The sequence below is a fragment of the Nipponia nippon genome, unplaced genomic scaffold (genome assembly GCF_047370975.1).
Source record: "Nipponia nippon isolate SJK-2023a ecotype South Korea unplaced genomic scaffold, ASM4737097v1 scaffold_3, whole genome shotgun sequence".
NCBI classification, from domain to species: domain Eukaryota; kingdom Metazoa; phylum Chordata; class Aves; order Pelecaniformes; family Threskiornithidae; genus Nipponia; species Nipponia nippon.
This window is the reverse complement of record NW_028262347.1, coordinates 54,105,274-54,124,707: the sequence shown is the minus strand read 5'-3', so window position 1 is coordinate 54,124,707 and position 19,434 is coordinate 54,105,274. Positions and strand designations below refer to the sequence as shown.

Below are 19,434 nucleotides of genomic sequence, written 5' to 3'. Positions count from 1 at the left end.
ACCTAATCTAATCACCTAACCTAGAGCCAAATCCCACCGGATCCCAGCACACGCTGGGAGAAGTGCTGAGAAGAAGCCCCCTTCCTTTTTGCCCAAGGCCTTCACGAGCCTCCTACCAGCTCCGTAGGCCACCAACACAGCAGACACACAGCCCACCACAGGCCCTCCTCCCGCCACCCTCGGTGCTGCGGGAGGGGACACCCTCCCCACTGTCCCCTCTGCTCCTGGGGAGCCACAGCGGAGGCAACGTTAGCTGAAAAAGATCGCCCTGACATAGTTCAGAACAGCGTCCTCGGAGTCCCCCCAGCCTCTCCTCTCTGCGTCGGCGCCACCACCAGCGTCAGGAGGGGATGGCAGAGCCGGACTGCGGTCACTGCCTCCCCCGGTGCCGCCTGTGCTTCCAGGAGCCTCGTCTGCTGTTGGCTGGAGCGCCTGCTCCTCTTCGCTCCCGGACCGGGCCTTCTCCTCCTCTTCCTCGCACCGTCGATTCTGACCAAAGGGAAAACAACCGGACCCGGCTGTGCGCGACTTCACCCCGGGAGCGCTCCAAGGGGCAGGCGGGCAGCCCGGGGCGGCCGGGGGGCAAAGGCAGCTGCGCCGGCGCCGGCAGCCTCCGGGAAGGGGACGAGGGGACCGGCAAACCCGGGCGGCGCTCGGCAGCGCCCCCAGCGCCGCCTCCCGCGGAGGGGCCGCCAGGGAGCCGGCGGCGGCAGCGCTCCCTGCCCGCGCCCCGGAGCCCTCCCTCCCGCCCGCCCGCGGGGGTCCAGCCTCACCTCGCCCAGCACCGCCAGGGCCACGTCCACCAGCTCCGCCTCGTTCATGCAGTACACCGCCGCCGCCGCCGCCGCCCTGGGCACCGCACGGGGAGACCCTCAGGGCAGGGCCAGGGCAGGGCCAGGGCAGGGCAGGGCAGGGCAGGGACCGGCCTCGCCCGCCCGCCGCCCCCGCCGCTCCCCGCTACCTGGGCCCTGCCGCCGCCCGCCGCCGCCCGGCCTCGGGGGGGGGCGCCGCCGCCGCCCGCTCGTCCCCCGCCGCCCCCATCCAGGCCGGGAGGAGCCGCCGCCGCCGCCGCGCCCCCGCCGCCATCCCCCGCGCGGCGGCACCGCGGGCGGGGAGGGGCGGCGCGGCCCCGGGAGCCGCCCCCGCCCGCCCGAGCGGGAAGCCCAGGGCTGCGCCCGCCCTCGCCGGCGCGCCGGGGCCAGCCGTGTCCGCGCAGCGCGGCAGGGGGCGGCGGTGCCGCTGGGGCAGGTTTCTGCCGTCACGCCGAGCCCTCTGCCTCGCTAAACCCTGAGGGCAGCCGAGCAGCAAAACCACCCCCCCCCACCCCCAAAAACCCACGTCGCGACAGAAGCCGGTGCTTGATCCGGCGGGGAGGGAGGCGGCGCAGGCGGGCAGCCCGCCAGGGAGGCCGCGCAGCCGGGCTCGGGCTCCGGGGCGAGCACGGCAGCTGGCAGGGACGGGCCGGCGGAGCGGGTTGGGGCCGAGCAGCCACAGCTCCCGCCGCGCACGCAGCACTCAGGCAAAAATGCACGGATGCTTCTCCTCCCAGGCCGAATCTCCCCAAGGGAGAAACGGGGTATTCGGAGAGTCCCTGAAATGAAACTCAATAGCAACGAAGGTACCGGTAAGCAGGGATTCTTTATTGCAGCGCTGGGCAGCGCGGGGGATTCTCCACCGTGAGTGCTCCACCGATTGGGCAGACTTTCAGAGAGTGTATACCATAAAGTCCTACCCATTCACAGGATTCCCGAGAATTCAGTTACATAATCATGGTGTTTCCTGGAGCTTATTAACATAGGCAAATGCCCGATCCGCACGCGCAGTCGTCTCCCGTGGTGGTCTTCAAGTGGTCTTTGGGGGTCTTCAGATGTCTGCTTCGCTGTGTTCGCTGATTGACCTTTGCTTCTGCCCAAACTCCGCCCTAGGATCGCGTAAACGGGCTCCTTCAAGGCTGCTGTCATTCTTCTGGGACTTCCCATCTTCCCTGCCTTTGTCCTCCCCCGGCCCAGTTGTCCCAGACGGGATTATCCCGGAGCCCCCTTATCTTCCAACCGTTCTAACGACTCTCTAAATCGCAGAGGCCTCCCTTCCTTTTGCTTAGTTAAGTGACCACGACATTTCAAACATCCTCCTTGCCCCTAGGCTTTAATTCTCTCAGGAGGCATTTGGATGCAGTGGCTGCGGCCATCGGGGCTTGAGCCCTTTCAGCACCAGCGCAGCGGCGGGGCAGGGCCAAGCTTTGCTGCACGCTCAGCGGTTGGTCCGCAGCCCCGTCCGTGGCCCGCGCTGCTGCATTGCCCTCCAAAACCTCGCCCGACGCACAGGGGGACGCAGCCCCCAGCGCCCCGACGCGGGAGCAGAGCGGGCTCCGCAGCAGCAGCGCCCCGACGGCGGAGGCGGAGGCCGCTCCTCCCGGGCCGGGGCGAGCCACCCCGCCCCCTCTGACGCCCCCTCTGTGACGCCCCCTCTGTGACGCCCCGGCCGCACGCGACGACGCCGCTCTTCGGCCGCCCCCTGCAGGCGCCGGCGGTCAGTGTGGTCGCCGTCGCGGAGGGACCGGCAGCGCGTCTCTGGCTGGCAGCGTCGGGGGCTGCGAGCCGCGGCCGCGGCTCGGGGCTCCGCTCTCGGCTCTCCCCGCCCTCTCCCCCGCCCCGCCCCGCCCCGCCCGGGGCTCGGCAGAGCCCGCCGGGCGCCTCCTGCGGCTGCTAACGGCGGGGCGGGCCATGCCCTCGCCCCCGCCGCAGCATGCAGAGGCTCGTCGCACTCCTCAGGAGGGTGCGGGAGCGGCCGCCGCCCGGCAGCGCTCCCGCGCCCGGCGCCGCCGGGGCCTCTGAGCTCCGGGAGAAGGGCTGGGGCGAGCTGCACAGCGCGGCCGCCAGCGGTGACCTGGCCCGGCTGCGGCGGCGCTGGTGGTGGAAGAGGCTCCGCATCAACTGGCGGGACGCGAAGAAGCAGTAAGGGGCGGGCAGTGCCCGTAGCAAAGCCCCCACCCCCCCTGGCTGGAGGAGCCGGCGAAGCCCGGCACGGTCGCAGGCGCCCTCGGAGCAGGGCCGGCTCCACAGCGCTGGCCGTCCCGGCGGCCTGCCCAAGCTGGGCCAGGAGGCGGCGGATGCTCTGCTCCGCTCCGCTCTGCCCTGCTTTGCCCCGCTCTGCCAGCCTGGTCCCTGTCGTGACTCTTCGGTGGAGCTCAGCAGGCCTTCGTCCAAGCAGAGACGGCTCCTTTCCTGCCGCCAGACCGAGCGCCTTGCTTGGGCAGGGCACGGGTTGGCAGAAAGACGCGGCACAGCCTTCCCGTTGCTGTTAGAAATCCCATCCCCTCTGTCTCTGGGACACGTCTGGCACGGGACTGGTCGGGGGAAAACCCAGGGGCTTGCGCGGACCCCGCAGTCTCCGTAGACTTACGTAGCCTCCCTTGACTTCAGGCTGCCAAGACGCACGCGGTCTCCTTTGCTGTGCCGGGTGGCTGGGCAGTCCTGGAGGGAGGGACCAGTGCCTGGGCACAGGACTCTGCTTGTGCGGGTTCCTTGACGCAGCCGAGGAAATGCCTCCTGACTCAAGGCAGGCGTTGGGGATTTTGCGTAGCCAGCCCCAGGCTTTGGCTGTGCAACTGCTGCCACGGGCTCCGGAACGAGAAAGCTTGCTTTCGGCTTGTTTTTTGCTAGTTGAGGCTTACGGCCCCATGTGGCGGCTACCACAGACTGAAACGATGTCTTCAGCTGTCTGTCAGCGTTAACTGCGTTTATTTAATTTCTAGGACGCCTCTGCACCTTGCTTGTGCCAACGGCCACACCGATGTCGTTCGATTTCTAGTAGAAAAGAAGTGCCACCTAAATCCTCGGGACAGTTTTAAGAAATCGCCGCTGATGAAGGTACGTCGAAGAGGTCATGCTGTTGCCCATTGGGCTTACTGATTGTGCGCTGAGCGACACATACCTCGCACAATTCTTTACGTAGGCCTGCGTAGAAACAGGCGTGTTGTAGTCAGCGGGGAAGGGGCGTGTGTCGCCTCATCTTTGAAGATGCTCACACGTTCCAGCGTTGGGAAGATGCGGGAGTTCTGACAGAGAGAAGCGTAGATGTTGGAAGTTATTCCTCCTTTGTGTCGTGTTTCCAGGCAGTAGAGCACCAGCACAAAGACTGTGCGACTCTTCTGCTGGAGCACGGTGCCAACCCTGACCTCAGAGCTGCTGGCGGCAACACTGCCCTTCACCTGGCTGCCATCATTCATAGCAAATCTCTAGCAGAGCTGTTACTTGAGCACAATGCCCATATTGATGCTCAGAATGAGGTAAGTGTGGACTTTGGGCAAGGCTCCTCTGCCCAAAACTTGCTTGACTTTTCTGTGCGATTGTAAGGGAGATGATTTCTCCTTTCAGCTGGGATACACTCCGCTTACTCTTGCCATCACCGAGCACTGTGAAGAGATGGTCGAGTTCCTTCTTCAAAAAGGAGCTGACGTGCACGCTCGAGATAACCATGAAAGGTAGAAGGGTTTGTCAAAAGTGCGTGTGGGACTCCTTAGCGTTGTTCAGGTTGGACTGATGGGAGGCATAGGAACGAGCTTTGAAAAGGAACCAGGAGCTGCCCAGATGGAGCTCCTTCTGTGTGACTTGTGAAAGCAGGCGCGCACTCGGCTGCTCTCTTACCTCAGGGGATGATTTCCGCACTGAGGACCGCAAGAAAGCGTTGGCTGTGGTGCCACATGCGCGCGCGTGTACGCACCCACACCCGCACCCCGCCAAGTCTGCTCTGGGCGGGTGGCTGGCCTGGAGACCTCCTGAGGTCCCACCAACCTGAATTCCCCAATGCTTCCGTGCGCTTGGCTGTGCTTTCACTCTGCGTGCAGGAGAGGGGAAAGGAATTGTTTGGGGAGCAAAGAGGGACTGAAGTAATGGCAATGCAATGTCTGCAGCAGCTGATGTATTTCCTATCGTCTCTTGGATGATTTAGGACCACTCTGATGTTTGCTGCTCTTGCTGGGGATATGAACATAACACGACTTCTTCTTCGGCATGGTGCTGATATTTCTCATGAAGACAGGTTTGGCCACACAGCTATGCATTATGCCAGTACCTCTGCACGCTCTGAGTAAGTGATTCACATCCTCGTTACAGCAGTTGCACTGTCAGAATATCCGTGCTGATGTATGGCCCTTTTTGGTAACTTCCCGGGGGTTTAATGAGGGGTCGAGACCTTTGTTGAAGCTGGGCTCAGTGACGTCTTCCGATGCATCTCTTTCTGCGTCCAGAGTGGATTTGGAAGCTGAGAAAAACTTCCCCCCACAGCTCTCTCCGACAATTCACCTGTGTGCTCTCAAGCTCCACTCAACTCAACTGACTAGCAACTCCCTGCCTTTTGTTTCAGAGGGGATCTAACTGCTATCCCCCGAGTTAAACTCTGCAGCGGTTTTCCTCCTCTCATGGGTAGCTTTGCACCCCTGGCTGTTCCTTCGCTAAGACGACTGTGTGTGCTTAACAGCTAGGCTGAAGGAAATAGCCCTCTTGCCTAGTCATGGTAGCCTAGTGATGGGGGAATGAACTGCATTATGCCTTGTCTAGCCATAAACAACTGCCCGTGACTGCTTGTCACTGGATCTCAACACTGGATTTCTTCTCCCTCTGCCCCTTCTGTCAGCCTCTATTCATGGGAAGCAGGAGAGAAGGATGCTTGGGTAAATCGTGGAGTAAAATCCCCTTTAGGAATAAAGCATGTTGGAAGATGGCTCTAGCAACACAACATGTTCATTCCTTCCCTCCAGGCCTCTGGCACAGTATCAATGTTGCGCTAATGCACCATTTTGCATAGCAGCCTTGGTCTGGAGCACGTCTTTAACATTTTCTCTTCTCGTTTGTTTGGGCTTTTTTGTTTTGTTTGTAGTTCTGCTTATGAAGCAAACCTGAAAGTGATCTCTCTCCTGAGACCCAACTGACCCTCCGGCAGGGCTGGTAGAAGAGAACACCTATACAATGTAGTTAACCCGTGCAGTGCTTGGAATGCAACCGCAACCTTTGTTGGCCTCTTGATATCCCCCTTAGGAGCTCTCTAAACTCTCAGGTCCTCAGACTAACCATGGGAATTTCTGAAGCCTTTCCAAGTCAGGACTGGCTTTGAGGAGATGTTGCCCTGGCTTGACGTGAAGACTTGCTACAGCATTAGTATAGCGTCCCAGTGAGGTAGAAGCTTTGTAGTTAGACGGCAGTCTGCCAGGGAGCTTGTTAATCTCGCTGGCCCTCAAAATGGAGAGGCTGATTATCAGAGGAGACTGTAGCCAGCAGGGGGGAGTTACTCCATAGACAAGAATAGGCACCTCTAGTGGGAACAAGCCTGTAGCGAGTATATCAGTCTCCACTCCTCTAGTAGTGCAGTAAGTCGTGTGTGTGTGTGTGTTACCCTTTACCAGCTGGCTATGAATATGGTACGATGGCTCATGAATGGCTGTTGCTCTTCCAGCAGAGAGCGTATGCAAGTGTGGAGGGATTTTTACGGAATGCTTTTCCTTCCTTTCCGCATATAGTATTGCTAAACAACTGGAGGAATACGTGGGCTGTGAAAGGATGGGAGAGAGTTCTGCGGGAGGCACAGAAGGCGCAACAGTACTTGACAGCTCTTGCTCTGGGACACCTGCTGACTTTCCCTGGGGCACACCTACACTGACCGGAGCAGGTAGGATCCTTCACCGCATAGGAGGTGATAAGGACAAATGCCTGTGGCCTGAAGGAGAGCGACAACCTGTCAGTTGGACACAGGGCTTCAGAGACTGGGAAGGGCAGAGTAAAATAAGGCACTCATGGCAGCGTCATGCTTCTTTCCTCCTCTGTAGGTGTCTTCCCGGCAGCAGAGCAAGAGGAAGATGACGACTCCCCTTTTGATTCTGAGGTAGAGTCATAGAATCACAGAATCATTTGCCTTGGGAAAGACCCTTAAGATCTTGGAGTCCAACCGTAAACCTCAGACTGCCAAGTCCACCCCTAAACAGTATCCCTAAGCGCCGCGCCTACACGTCTTCTAAATCCCTCCGGGGTGGGGCCTCAACCACTTCCCTGGGCAGCCTGTTCCAGCGCTTGATAGCCCTGTCAGTGAAGAAAGTTTTCCTAATATCCAATCTAAACCTGTTCCTGATACAAGCCAGGATGCTATTGGCCTTCTTGGCCACCTGGGCACGCTGCCGGTCCCATTCGGCCGGCTGTCGACAAGCACCCCCAGGTCATCTTCCGCCGGGCAGCTTTCCCACCACTCTTCCCCTTCTCTGAAGGAGGCAGTGGGGCCCCACTGGGCTCGCTTGCTTTGGGGCTCCTTTCCCTCTGCTGCTGCTTCCGCCACACGCTCGTAACTGGGACCTGGACATGCCGGTGCTGCAGGCAAGCTGTTCACTTAGCACTGGGACGACGTCAGGTCAAGCTAATGATGCGGGTCTCCTAGCAGCTGGCCTTTGAGCTGCATTTCTAGTGCAGGATTGAAGCAGTAAAGCTTCCCGCCGGCTACAATCCTCTGAAATCCTAGGAGGCTGGCGCTGTGAGCATCGCTGGTTTCCCACCACACAGCTCTCTTCTCCGCATCCAGTCAGTGTCAAGTGGTTGCCCGTAGGGCCTAGCGTCCAGACGCTTAGCTGCTTCTGCCTAGGTCCTCTCGATCTTGGGCAGGTGTCCTTCGGCCCCTTTTGAAAGCCCCGCTCAACAGAGATGCCCAACACGCTGGCTCTGTTTGCCCTTTTTGCTCTGTCCGTCACCTGATACCACGTTACGCGTGGTGGCTGAAGCGGGAGATTTGTGCATGGAAACGGGTCGAGGTGGAGCCTGTGCCAGTTCTCACGCCTCTCTTTTAAATTACGCAGATGGATTCGGAGGGTCCCAGGAGAGTGGTGACCGGCACGTGGCTTCTAGCCACAGACAGACACGGAGTGTGCACGCTGTCCGTTGCACAGGGGCATGGCAATGGTAATTTCCTGACGGGCTAAATGGTTACCTTTGTAAGCTGCTGTGGAGTGAAGCGGATGGGGAAAAGCAGAGTGAAATAAGCACTCGCAGCAGCGTCGCCCTTCTTTCCTCCTCTGTAGGTGTCTTCCCGGCAGCAGAGCAAGAGGAAGATGATGACTCCCCTTTTGATTCTGAGGTAGAGTCATAGAATCAGAATCATTTGCCTTGGGAAAGACCCTCAAGATCTTGGAGTCCAACCGTAAACCTCAGACTGCCAAGTCCACCCCTAAACCGTATCCCTAAGCGCCGCGCCTACACGTCTTCTAAATCCCTCCGGGGTGGGGCCTCAACCACTTCCCTGGGCGGCCTGTTCCAGCGCTTGATAGCCCTGTCAGTGAAGAAAGTTTTCCTAATATCCAATCTAAACCTGTTCCTGATACAAGCCAGGATGCTATTGGCCTTCTTGGCCACCTGGGCACGCTGCCGGTCCCATTCGGCCGGCTGTCGACAAGCACCCCCAGGTCCTTTTCCGCCGGGCAGCTTTCCCACCACTCTTCCCCTTCTCTGAAGGAGGCAGTGGGGCCCCACTGGGCTCGCTTGCTTTGGGGCTCCTTTCCCTCTGCTGCTGCTTCCGCCACACGCTCGTAACTGGGACCTGGACATGCCGGTGCTGCAGGCAAGCTGTTCAGTTAGCACTGGGACGACGTCAGGTCAAGCTAATGACGCGGGTCTCCTAGCAGCTGGCCTTTGAGCTGCATTTCTAGTACAGGATTGAAGCAGTAAAGCTTCCCGCCGGCTACAGTCCTCTGAAATCCTAGGAGGCTGGCGCTGTGAGCATTGCTGGTTTCCCACCACACAGCTCTCTTCTCCGCATCCAGTCAGTGTCAAGTGGTTGCCCGTAGGGCCTAGCGTCCAGACGCTTAGCTGCTTCTGCCTAGGTCCTCTCGATCTTGGGCAGGTGTCCTTCGGCCCCTTTTGAAAGCCCCGCTCAACAGAGATGCCCAACACGCTGGCTCTGTTTGCCCTTTTTGCTCTGTCCGTCACCTGATACCACGTTACGCGTGGTGGCTGAAGCGGGAGATTTGTGCATGGAAACGGGTCGAGGTGGAGCCTGTGCCAGTTCTCACGCCTGTCTTTTAAATTACGCAGATGGATTCGGAGGGTCCCAGGAGAGTGGTGACCGGCATGTGGCTTCTAGCCACAGACAAACACGGAGTGTGCACGCTGTCTGTTGCACAGGGCCACGGCAATGGTAATTTCCTGACGGGCTAAATGGTTACCTTTGTAAGCTGCTGTGGAGTGAAGCGGATGGGGAAAAGCAGAGTGAAATAAGCACTCGCAGCAGCGTCGCCCTTCTTTCCTCCTCTGTAGGTGTCTTCCCGGCAGCAGAGCAAGAGGAAGATGACGACTCCCCTTTTGATTCTGAGGTAGAGTCACAGAATCACAGAATCATTTGCCTTGGGAAAGACCCTCAAGATCTTGGAGTCCAACCGTAAACCTCAGACTGCCAAGTCCACCCCTAAACCGTATCCCTAAGCGCCGCGCCTACACGTCTTCTAAATCCCTCCGGGGTGGGGCCTCAACCACTTCCCTGGGCGGCCTGTTCCAGCGCTTGATAGCCCTGTCAGTGAAGAAAGTTTTCCTAATATCCAATCTAAACCTGTTCCTGATACAAGCCAGGATGCTATTGGCCTTCTTGGCCACCTGGGCACACTGCCGGTCCCATTCGGCCGGCTGTCGACAAGCACCCCCCAGGTCATCTTCCGCCGGGCAGCTTTCCCACCACTCTTCCCCTTCTCTGAAGGAGGCAGTGGGGCCCCACTGGGCTCGCTTGCTTTGGGGCTCCTTTCCCTCTGCTGCTGCTTCCGCCACACGCTCGTAACTGGGACCTGGACATGCCGGTGCTGCAGGCAAGCTGTTCACTTAGCACTGGGACGACGTCAGGTCAAGCTAATGACGCGGGTCTCCTAGCAGCTGGCCTTTGAGCTGCATTTCTAGTACAGGATTGAAGCAGTAAAGCTTCCCGCCGGCTACAATCCTCTGAAATCCTAGGAGGCTGGCGCTGTGAGCATTGCTGGTTTCCCACCACACAGCTCTCTTCTCCGCATCCAGTCAGTGTCAAGTGGTTGCCCGTAGGGCCTAGCGTCCAGACGCTTAGCTGCTTCTGCCTAGGTCCTCTCGATCTTGGGCAGGTGTCCTTCGGCCCCTTTTGAAAGCCCCGCTCAACAGAGATGCCCAACACGCTGGCTCTGTTTGCCCTTTTTGCTCTGTCCGTCACCTGATACCACGTTACGCGTGGTGGCTGAAGCGGGAGATTTGTGCGTGGAAACGGGTCGAGGTGGAGCCTGTGCCAGTTCTCACGCCTCTCTTTTAAATTACGCAGACGGATTCGGAGGGTCCCAGGAGAGTGGTGACGGGTGCGCAGCTTCCAGATGCAGAGAGACGCGGAGCGTGCACGCTGTCCGTTGCACAGGGCCACGGCAATGGTAATTTCCTGACGGGCTAAATGGTTACCTTTGTAAGCTGCTGTGGAGTGAAGCGGATGGGGAAAAGCAGAGTGAAATAAGCACTCGCAGCAGCGTCGCCCTTCTTTCCTCCTCTGTAGGTGTCTTCCCGGCAGCAGAGCAAGAGGAAGATGATGACTCCCCTTTTGATTCTGAGGTAGAGTCATAGAATCAGAATCATTTGCCTTGGGAAAGACCCTCAAGATCTTGGAGTCCAACCGTAAACCTCAGACTGCCAAGTCCACCCCTAAACCGTATCCCTAAGCGCTGCGCCTACACGTCTTCTAAATCCCTCCGGGGTGGGGCCTCAACCACTTCCCTGGGCGGCCTGTTCCAGCGCTTGATAGCCCTGTCAGTGAAGAAAGTTTTCCTAATATCCAATCTAAACCTGTTCCTGATACAAGCCAGGATGCTATTGGCCTTCTTGGCCACCTGGGCACACTGCCGGTCCCATTCGGCCGGCTGTCAACAAGCACCCCCAGGTCCTTTTCCGCCGGGCAGCTTTCCCACCACTCTTCCCCTTCTCTGAAGGAGGCAGTGGGGCCCCACTGGGCTCGCTTGCTTTGGGGCTCCTTTCCCTCTGCTGCTGCTTCCGCCACACGCTCGTAACTGGGACCTGGACATGCCGGTGCTGCAGGCAAGCTGTTCACTTAGCACTGGGACGACGTCAGGTCAAGCTAATGACGCGGGTCTCCTAGCAGCTGGCCTTTGAGCTGCATTTCTAGTACAGGATTGAAGCAGTAAAGCTTCCCGCCGGCTACAATCCTCTGAAATCCTAGGAGGCTGGCGCTGTGAGCATTGCTGGTTTCCCACCACACAGCTCTCTTCTCCACATCCAGTCAGTGTCAAGTGGTTGCCCGTAGGGCCTAGCGTCCAGACGCTTAGCTGCTTCTGCCTAGGTCCTCTCGATCTTGGGCAGGTGTCCTTCGGCCCCTTTTGAAAGCCCCGCTCAACAGAGATGCCCAACACGCTGGCTCTGTTTGCCCTTTTTGCTCTGTCCGTCACCTGACACCACGTTACGCGTGGTGGCTGAAGCGGGAGATTTGTGTGTGGAAACGGGTCGAGGTGGAGCCTGTGCCAGTTCTCACGCCTGTCTTTTAAATTACGCAGACGGATTCGGAGGGTCCCAGGAGAGTGGCGACGGGTGCGCAGCTTCCAGATGCAGACAGACGCGGAGCGTGCACGCTGTCCGTTGCACAGGGGCACGGCAATGGTAATTTCCTGACGGGCTAAATGGTTACCTTTGTAAGCTGCTGTGGAGTGAAGCGGATGGGGAAAAGCAGAGTGAAATAAGCACTCGCAGCAGCGTCGCCCTTCTTTCCTCCTCTGTAGGTGTCTTCCCGGCAGCAGAGCAAGAGGAAGATGATGACTCCCCTTTTGATTCTGAGGTAGAGTCATAGAATCAGAATCATTTGCCTTGGGAAAGACCCTCAAGATCTTGGAGTCCAACCGTAAACCTCAGACTGCCAAGTCCACCCCTAAACCGTATCCCTAAGCGCCGCGCCTACACGTCTTCTAAATCCCTCCGGGGTGGGGCCTCAACCACTTCCCTGGGCGGCCTGTTCCAGCGCTTGATAGCCCTGTCAGTGAAGAAAGTTTTCCTAATATCCAATCTAAACCTGTTCCTGATACAAGCCAGGATGCTGTTGGCCTTCTTGGCCACCTGGGCACGCTGCCGGTCCCATTCGGCCGGCTGTCGACAAGCACCCCCAGGTCCTTTTCCACCGGGCAGCTTTCCCACCACTCTTCCCCTTCTCTGAAGGAGGCAGTGGGGCCCCACTGGGCTCGCTTGCTTTGGGGCTCCTTTCCCTCTGCTGCTGCTTCCGCCACACGCTCGTAACTGGGACCTGGACATGCCGGTGCTGCAGGCAAGCTGTTCAGTTAGCACTGGGACGACGTCAGGTCAAGCTAATGACGCGGGTCTCCTAGCAGCTGGCCTTTGAGCTGCATTTCTAGTACAGGATTGAAGCAGTAAAGCTTCCCGCCGGCTACAGTCCTCTGAAATCCTAGGAGGCTGGCGCTGTGAGCATTGCTGGTTTCCCACCACACAGCTCTCTTCTCCGCATCCAGTCAGTGTCAAGTGGTTGCCCGTAGGGCCTAGCGTCCAGACGCTTAGCTGCTTCTGCCTAGCTCCTCTCGATCTTGGGCAGGTGTCCTTCGGCCCCTTTTGAAAGCCCCGCTCAACAGAGATGCCCAACACGCTGGCTCTGTTTGCCCTTTTTGCTCTGTCCGTCACCTGATACCACGTTACGCGTGGTGGCTGAAGCGGGAGATTTGTGCGTGGAAACGGGTCGAGGTGGAGCCTGTGCCAGTTCTCACGCCTCTCTTTTAAATTACGCAGACGGATTCGGAGGGTCCCGGGAGAGTGGTGACGGGTGCGCAGCTTCCAGATGCAGAGAGACGCGGAGCGTGCACGCCGTCCGTTGCACAGGGGCACGGCAATGGTAATTTCCTGACGGGCTAAATGGTTACCTTTGTAAGCTGCTGTGGAGTGAAGCGGATGGGGAAAAGCAGAGTGAAATAAGCACTCGCAGCAGCGTCGCCCCTCTTTCCTCCTCCGTAGGTGTCTTGCCAGCAGCAGAGCAAGCGGGAGATGATGTCTCTTCATTTGAGAATGAGTTACTTTCTCCTCCGGAGGTAATGCAGGAGTCACGCTTCTGTAACCCCAGTGCTGAAATGCAATGTGAATCTGCAGTGCTGCTGGGGCTTCCTGTCCCCACTGTCTGTCTCTCTGTCTGTGTTCTTGCTCTCTCAGGTTTCTGCACTGCAGCAGGAAGAGCTTCAGCTAAAGAAGGGTGCTTTAACTCAAGCACATTGTCAAGGCAACAGACAGGTGACTCTAATAGAGGCCGATGCAGATATCTTTAAATAGAGCCTGTTGGTGTACGGAGAGCTGTTCTTGCAACTGAGTTCATTTTGGAATGCTGCTGAGAGGTGGTTGTTGTATTTGGACCTGAACTGAGTTTCCAACCGCATTTCGTTCCCGTTGTGAAGCAGAAGGTCTGCATAAGGAGGGAAAACAGTGGGCTGGAAAAAAGCGCATGCACGGACTCGCAGCCTGTGTTCCAAGGAGAAGAATACTTAAGCCTTTTCTGTGTATGAGGAAAGAGAAAGCCTCATGAAGAGCTGCCGATAGTTTAGATGTGCTCAGCTGAGAAAGGTGCCCGCAGATGCCTGCTGGTGGCGGCCAAAATCTCTGATCTTTGAATTCACTAGTCACAGAAGCATAGAATGGTTTGGGTTGGAAGGCACCTTCAAAGATCATCAGGTCCAAGCCCCTGCTGCGGGCAGGGACATCTTCCACTAGATCAGGTTGCTCAAAGCCCCGTCCAGCCTGACTTTGAACCCTTCCAGGGATGGGGCATCCACAACTTCTCTGGGCAACCTGCTCCAGTGTCCCACCACCCTCGTTGCAAAACATTTCTTCCTCATGTCCAATCTAAGTCTACCCTCTTTTAGTTTAAAACCGTTGCCCCTTGTCCTGTCACTACAGGCCATGGTAAAAAGTCTCTCTCCATCTTTCTATATTGAAAGGCTGCCATAAGGTCTCCCCAGAGCCTTCTCTTCCCCAGGCTGAACAACCCCAACTCTCTCAGCCCTTCTTCATGGGAGAGGTGTTCCAGCCCTCTGATCATTTCTCTCGCCCTCCTCTGGACCTGCTCTAACAGCTCCGTGTCCTCCTGGTGCTGGGGACGCAGGGGCTGGATGCAGTGCTCCAGGTTGGGTCTCACGAGAGCAGAACAGAAGGGGAGAATCACCTCCCTCAGCCTGCTGGCCACCCTGAAGACGGATCTAATGTTATAATCCCATGAGGAAAAGCATCTCTCATGTTGTCATCTTCTTCTTGATTTCTCTGTGCTCATGGAACGTGCTCATGTTTCTTTAGAGATGGGTCAGGCAGCTGCAGCAGGAGCTTGCCGACGCTCTCAAAAAGAACGCCCTGGCAGAAGCTTCACCTGAAGCCAAGAAGCGCTACAGCAGGGACCTGCAGGAACAGAAACTGCAGTTGCAGAAGGAACTGGACAGGTCTAAAGCGAAGGTATGGAGAAAGCCCGTCTCTTGTCTCTTGGCAGGGGCCCGGGCCTTTTTTGTAGCAAACCAGAGTGGGGAACTGATCCTTTCTTGGGGGTTTTGTGGAACCCAGGGTGGTTCAGTGTGCGGCTCGCTGTGATGAGGGGGCTGGGAGGGAACAGCACTGCTGTCTTTGGTGCCTGCTGGTTTGCACCGCTTGAAGTAACAGTGGAGGGCTACGCTAAGGTGGTCTTAGTATACTAGACAACTTGGCAACAGGAGTAGATTGAGTGACGTGTAAGGGACTCACCTGGTTTTATAAGCCTGGCGCCTACCATTACAAAGGCCACTAACCGTGAAGTCACTTTGTCCTTAACTGGAGAAGGGTGTTCCTTTCAAAAAGCTGCTTCTCCAGTTTCACAGAGCACACACGTATTTGCTGCTTCTCTTGGGTTTGGCAAAGCGGAGTGTGTGCTGACAGAGAAAGAGTAGGCATGCTGGAGTGTTGCGCTGGTGCTTTTTTGTATTCCCTCATCACGTCATCACTGTTAGGGAGTTGCAAAGTCACTTTAGGAGCAGGAGGAGGAGTGTTGTGGCAGCATTTAGGAAATGCTGTAGGAAATCAGTGTCGACGTAGGAGAGGGGCCCGTAGAAAAGATGAAGAAGTAACATGGCTTTGGAGGGTCGACGTGAGAGTCAAAGCAGTCCACTCCTTTTTATCAAACCTAAGCTGACCGCTGGGGATTCTTGTTGTGGTTTGACAGCTGCAGGAATTGAAAGAACGGCGTATCCGGACTGAGTGTTATGTCACGTCCCTGAAGAACGCCATAAAGGATAAGCAGAGGGAACTAACAACTTCCAGGAACCAGCAGGGCCTTCTGGTCGCATATTCTAGAACTACGGCTGTCGCAGAGCTGAAAGAACGCATACAACGGTAAGGAAGTACCACAGTGGAGCAAGGCTTTGCTTTGTGCGATTGTGTGAAAACAACAGGACTGTCTTCTTGCATCCCAGTGAGATAATAATACACGATTTTCAAAGATGCTTTTGTTTTAGATGAGGTTCTTTCACACTCTTCTGTGGGGATTTGTGCTCTTGTGGACTTCTGTGACAAGGCCTGTACTTCTTTTCCAGGCTCCAAGTTGAAAACGCCAGGCTGGAAGCCACAGTCCAGCAACAAGCCACGACCATTGAAGCCCTTCAGAAAGACCTGCAAGCCTCTGCCTCAGTAAGCTAGTCGGAGCCTTCCCTTTTCATGAGCTACAGAGCCCAGTTCCGTATTCATGTGGGGAAATTTTAAGATGAGGTTTTTGTTGGAGAGCCTACGAGAGATCAGTTCCTCTGTTCTACTGACTATAGGCTTCTCTGAAAGTCCTGCTGGCCCATTCCCCAGCTTTCTGGCTTTGAGAGTTGTCCCATGAGACTACAGCAAGTCCCACTTAACGCCATCTTTGTTAAGGAGTTGACAGTAAGGCACTGGCTTGCGTATTTTCTGCTTTAGACCAGTCGTGAGGTTGAGACCTCAGGCAGTGCTTCAGACAGTCATGCAGTAGAGGCATTTGGTACTTTTGGCTGCGGGCTTTCCTCGCGCTCAGGTGGAGCCCAGCGCTTCATCCTGGAGGCTTGACTATCATCATCAGACTGTGACAGGAATTCTTCCGTTGCCTGTACTCTGGTCACCCTCCTGTTTTAGTGACTATGGATTCCTTGGCCAGAAGGTGTGGGTCCGTAATGCAACAAGAAGACCTCCAAAGATGAAAGTCAGCAACTAATAAGGGAACGACACCTCCCTTGGCAGTATTTTGTGTGCTTGGGGCGCGTTGCAGGGCAGGCAAACGCTGTGCTGGACTGATGCTGGCAAGAGAAGCAGAAAGGCCGTGAGGCGTGACCTTCAGTCGGGAAAGTCCTAGCGTGACTCCTTTTTTCTTCTTTTAATGCTGCGGTAGGCTCAAAATGGCCTGGAGGACTTGGCCACTGGCTTTCAGAAAACACGGACTGCAAACAAACACCAACATCAGCAGGTATATGAACGGCTTCTGGGAATGACTGGTTTTAGTCTTTGAATTTCTTGTGGGCAGGTGACGTATGAAAAGATCAGGTGGGCTCTGGGGAACCCCCCAGGTTTTTGGGCAGGGCACCTGCAGAGGAAAAGTCTATCTATTCTCTCATCCTGCTGGTGCTACTGCGTTTTGAATGTGCCTGGTGAGCAATATGGGGGCACTTGCGTTCCTCAGCACAATTCCTTTGATGGGTAGGCTGTGTGCTGTGGACAGGAGAGAGATCTGTGCCTGAGAGCTGCGAGAGGAGACTGGACTTGGGAGATCCCCGTTGTCTTCTTTGTGGAGAACACCATGTGCACATTCTGCATATGGATCCTGTTCCTGTGCTCTGTGCGCGATGTATCTTTTCTATTTTGAAAGCGTGGGAGCAAAAGCGAGGAAGCGAAGAAGCTGGCCGAGATGAAATGCCGATCAGAAGAACGTCTGGACGAAATGCGGGGAAGAAACGGCACACAGGAGGAAGAACGTACCAGGCATGGCTTTTTAGTGCTTTAAAGAAATATCACGCTGAGTAGAAGTCAAGCTTCACTGGACTCTAATATAAAAGCATGTACCTAACCGTTTGTGAGCAAATTCAAGCCTTGCATTCGATCTTGCAAGGTGCTTCTGTGCATGAACCTATGGTTTTAAAAAGCTGCAAAAGGCCTTGCAAATACAGGCTGCCTGCAGTTCTCCTGGGAGGGAAGGAAGCCTTTTCTTCCTCTGTTCAGGTGAACTTTGGGCCCTCCAAGTGATGTGTGATGCTGGAGTGCTGGCTGTTCTCAGTAATTCCTGGCCTGTCAAGCATGTTACAGATGAAGCAAGCCGTGGCTGTGCTGCTTACGTAGGAGTATGTGAAAAAGGCCGACTGTTGCTTTGCTTCACGCTCTCCTTACTCATTTGCTGTGCAGGTTGAAGATGCATCTGGAGGGAACTCGGACAAAGCTGATATGCGGGCAGAGAGAGTCCCAGCTCAGTTTCCAGGGAGAGATGAAGAACAGCTGTTCTGAGGTGGCCAACCAGGTTGGTAAACTAAGAAGAAATGTGAGCGCTGGTTGGTTTGGTGGATTTGAGGTGATTATTTGTTTCTGCTGGAACCTGGATGATTCTTTTCCTATGCTTCTCTTCCGTGTTGCTAATTATCTGTTGGCTGTATTTTGCAACTGATTGACTTCTCTTGAGACTCCTGCTGCTATTGTAGCAGTGGATGATGATGATGATGATGATGATGTTGATCAACACAGATGAAGTTATCGTGATGGGTAAAAGCCATGAGCCAGGAGTCCCAGCAGGGCTGCTGAGGTCAATGGCCTCGCTGACCATGACACAGTCCCAGGGGCCCCGAGCGACAAGAGCAGAGCTGGTCACCATACATCGAGATTTTAATACATTTTAATACTCTCTCAGCAGGCAACGAATGCAGTCTCGAGGGCCCCCCACCTTACAGATCTCCACAGAAGTGAGTAACTTTAGAGCTCTCTCTTTGAGTTCCTTTTGTTTTGCCGCTTACAAGTTGGTGACATTTCCCAGCAACTGGAGGTGCAGTCGAAAAAACGCATGCAGGGGGCAAGGTAAAACCAGGACCTGTGAGAAAAGTTGTTCACTTTGCGTGGGACTCAGGAAGAACCGGGGCAGAACCAGGGCTTGACCCCAGAAGGCGCTGGGAGACTAGCACGGTGGGTCACAGGCAAACAGAGCAGTCTAAAAGAGAGATGGGAGAAAGAGCTGGACAAGAAATAAGGCAAAAACTGCAAGAAGTTGAGCTGTATCTCCACGTAATGCAATTTTCCACGTGCGTCTGTAGCCCACAGGCTGTAACGTTGTTGCCGACCCGTTTGAGAGTTTGCTTTTCAGTATCTGGATCTGTGCGTTAGTGCTGCCCTTCCCAGGATCCACTTTCCAGTGCTGCCTTTGGCCCAGCCTGCTGTAAAACTCACGCACAGCCTTTTCTTCTCCCGCCCTTCCCCCGTCAGAGCTGAACCTCCAACACCGTTAGCAACGAGAAGATGCTGGAGCAGAGGAAGTGCCAGTGCCAGAAAACAGAGTGCTCACAGGGAGATGAATGAAGCCTGCAAACCTTTGCCTTCCACCTCACCCAGCAGCTAACCTGCATCTAATTCCAAGGGTTCTGTTGCAGTTTGGTCTTTAATAAACTGTGTTATCTAGTACACGTCTTCTTAGTTTTGCTGCACACTTGGAGCGCTTCGGACCTAGCACGTTTGGATGAGGAGAGTCCTATTTTTGAAGGCTCACTCAGGCTCTCTTCCTATGCAGGCACTTAGCCTGTCCCTCCCTGCCCCTGCTCTGAATGAAAAGCAGTCCTGCAGACACCCCTGAGAGGGAGCACCCATCTGTGGCCTTTTCCTCTGGGGAGGCTTGAGCCATGATTGTGCTCAGCTGAGGGATTAGTGCTGAGCTACTGCTAATCATCTCTTCCTGCCTTTGTAGAGCAATCCTCCTGGTGGTCTGGGCAGAAGGTGATGGGAGAGTGTTGTGGTTTAACCCTAGCCAGCAACTAAGCACCACACAGCCGCTCGCTCATTCCCTGCCTGCAGTGGGACGGGGGAGAGAACTGTAAGGGTAAAAGTGAGAAAACTCATGAGTTGAGATAGGAACAGTTTAATAATTTCAATAAAGTAAAATAGTAGTAGTAGTAATAATAATATAGAAAGCAAGTGATGCATGATGCAATTGCTCACCACCCGCTGACCGATGCCCAGCCCATCCCTGAGCAGCGATCGCTGCCCCCCAGCCTACCCACCAGTTTATATACTGAGCATACGGTATGGCATAGCCCTTTGGCCAGTCTGGGTCAGCTGTCCTGGCTGTGCCCCCTCCCAGCTTCTTGTGCACCGGGCAGAGCATGGGAAGCTGAAAAGTCCTTGACCAGTGTAAGCACTACTTAGCAACAACTAAAGCACCAGTGTGTTATCAACATTACTCTGATACTAAATCCAAAACACAGCA

General features: G+C 56.0%; 1 protein-coding gene across 1 annotated transcript; it reads left to right on the top strand.

The window, feature by feature from the left end:
• Positions 1–2,569: 2,569 nt before the first annotated feature.
• Positions 2,570–19,143, top strand: LOC104011723 (uncharacterized). Its single transcript, XM_087766875.1, has 13 exons — positions 2,570–2,954; positions 3,755–3,869; positions 4,115–4,288; positions 4,377–4,483; positions 4,951–5,088; positions 6,515–6,663; positions 6,821–6,876; positions 10,297–10,399; positions 10,519–10,574; positions 14,304–14,456; positions 15,193–15,362; positions 15,563–15,656; positions 16,375–19,143. Exons 1-13 carry the CDS (start codon positions 2,746–2,748, stop codon positions 16,489–16,491), a joined length of 1,641 nt encoding a protein of 546 aa, XP_087623001.1. The 5' UTR covers positions 2,570–2,745; the 3' UTR covers positions 16,492–19,143.
• Positions 19,144–19,434: the final 291 nt, after the last annotated feature.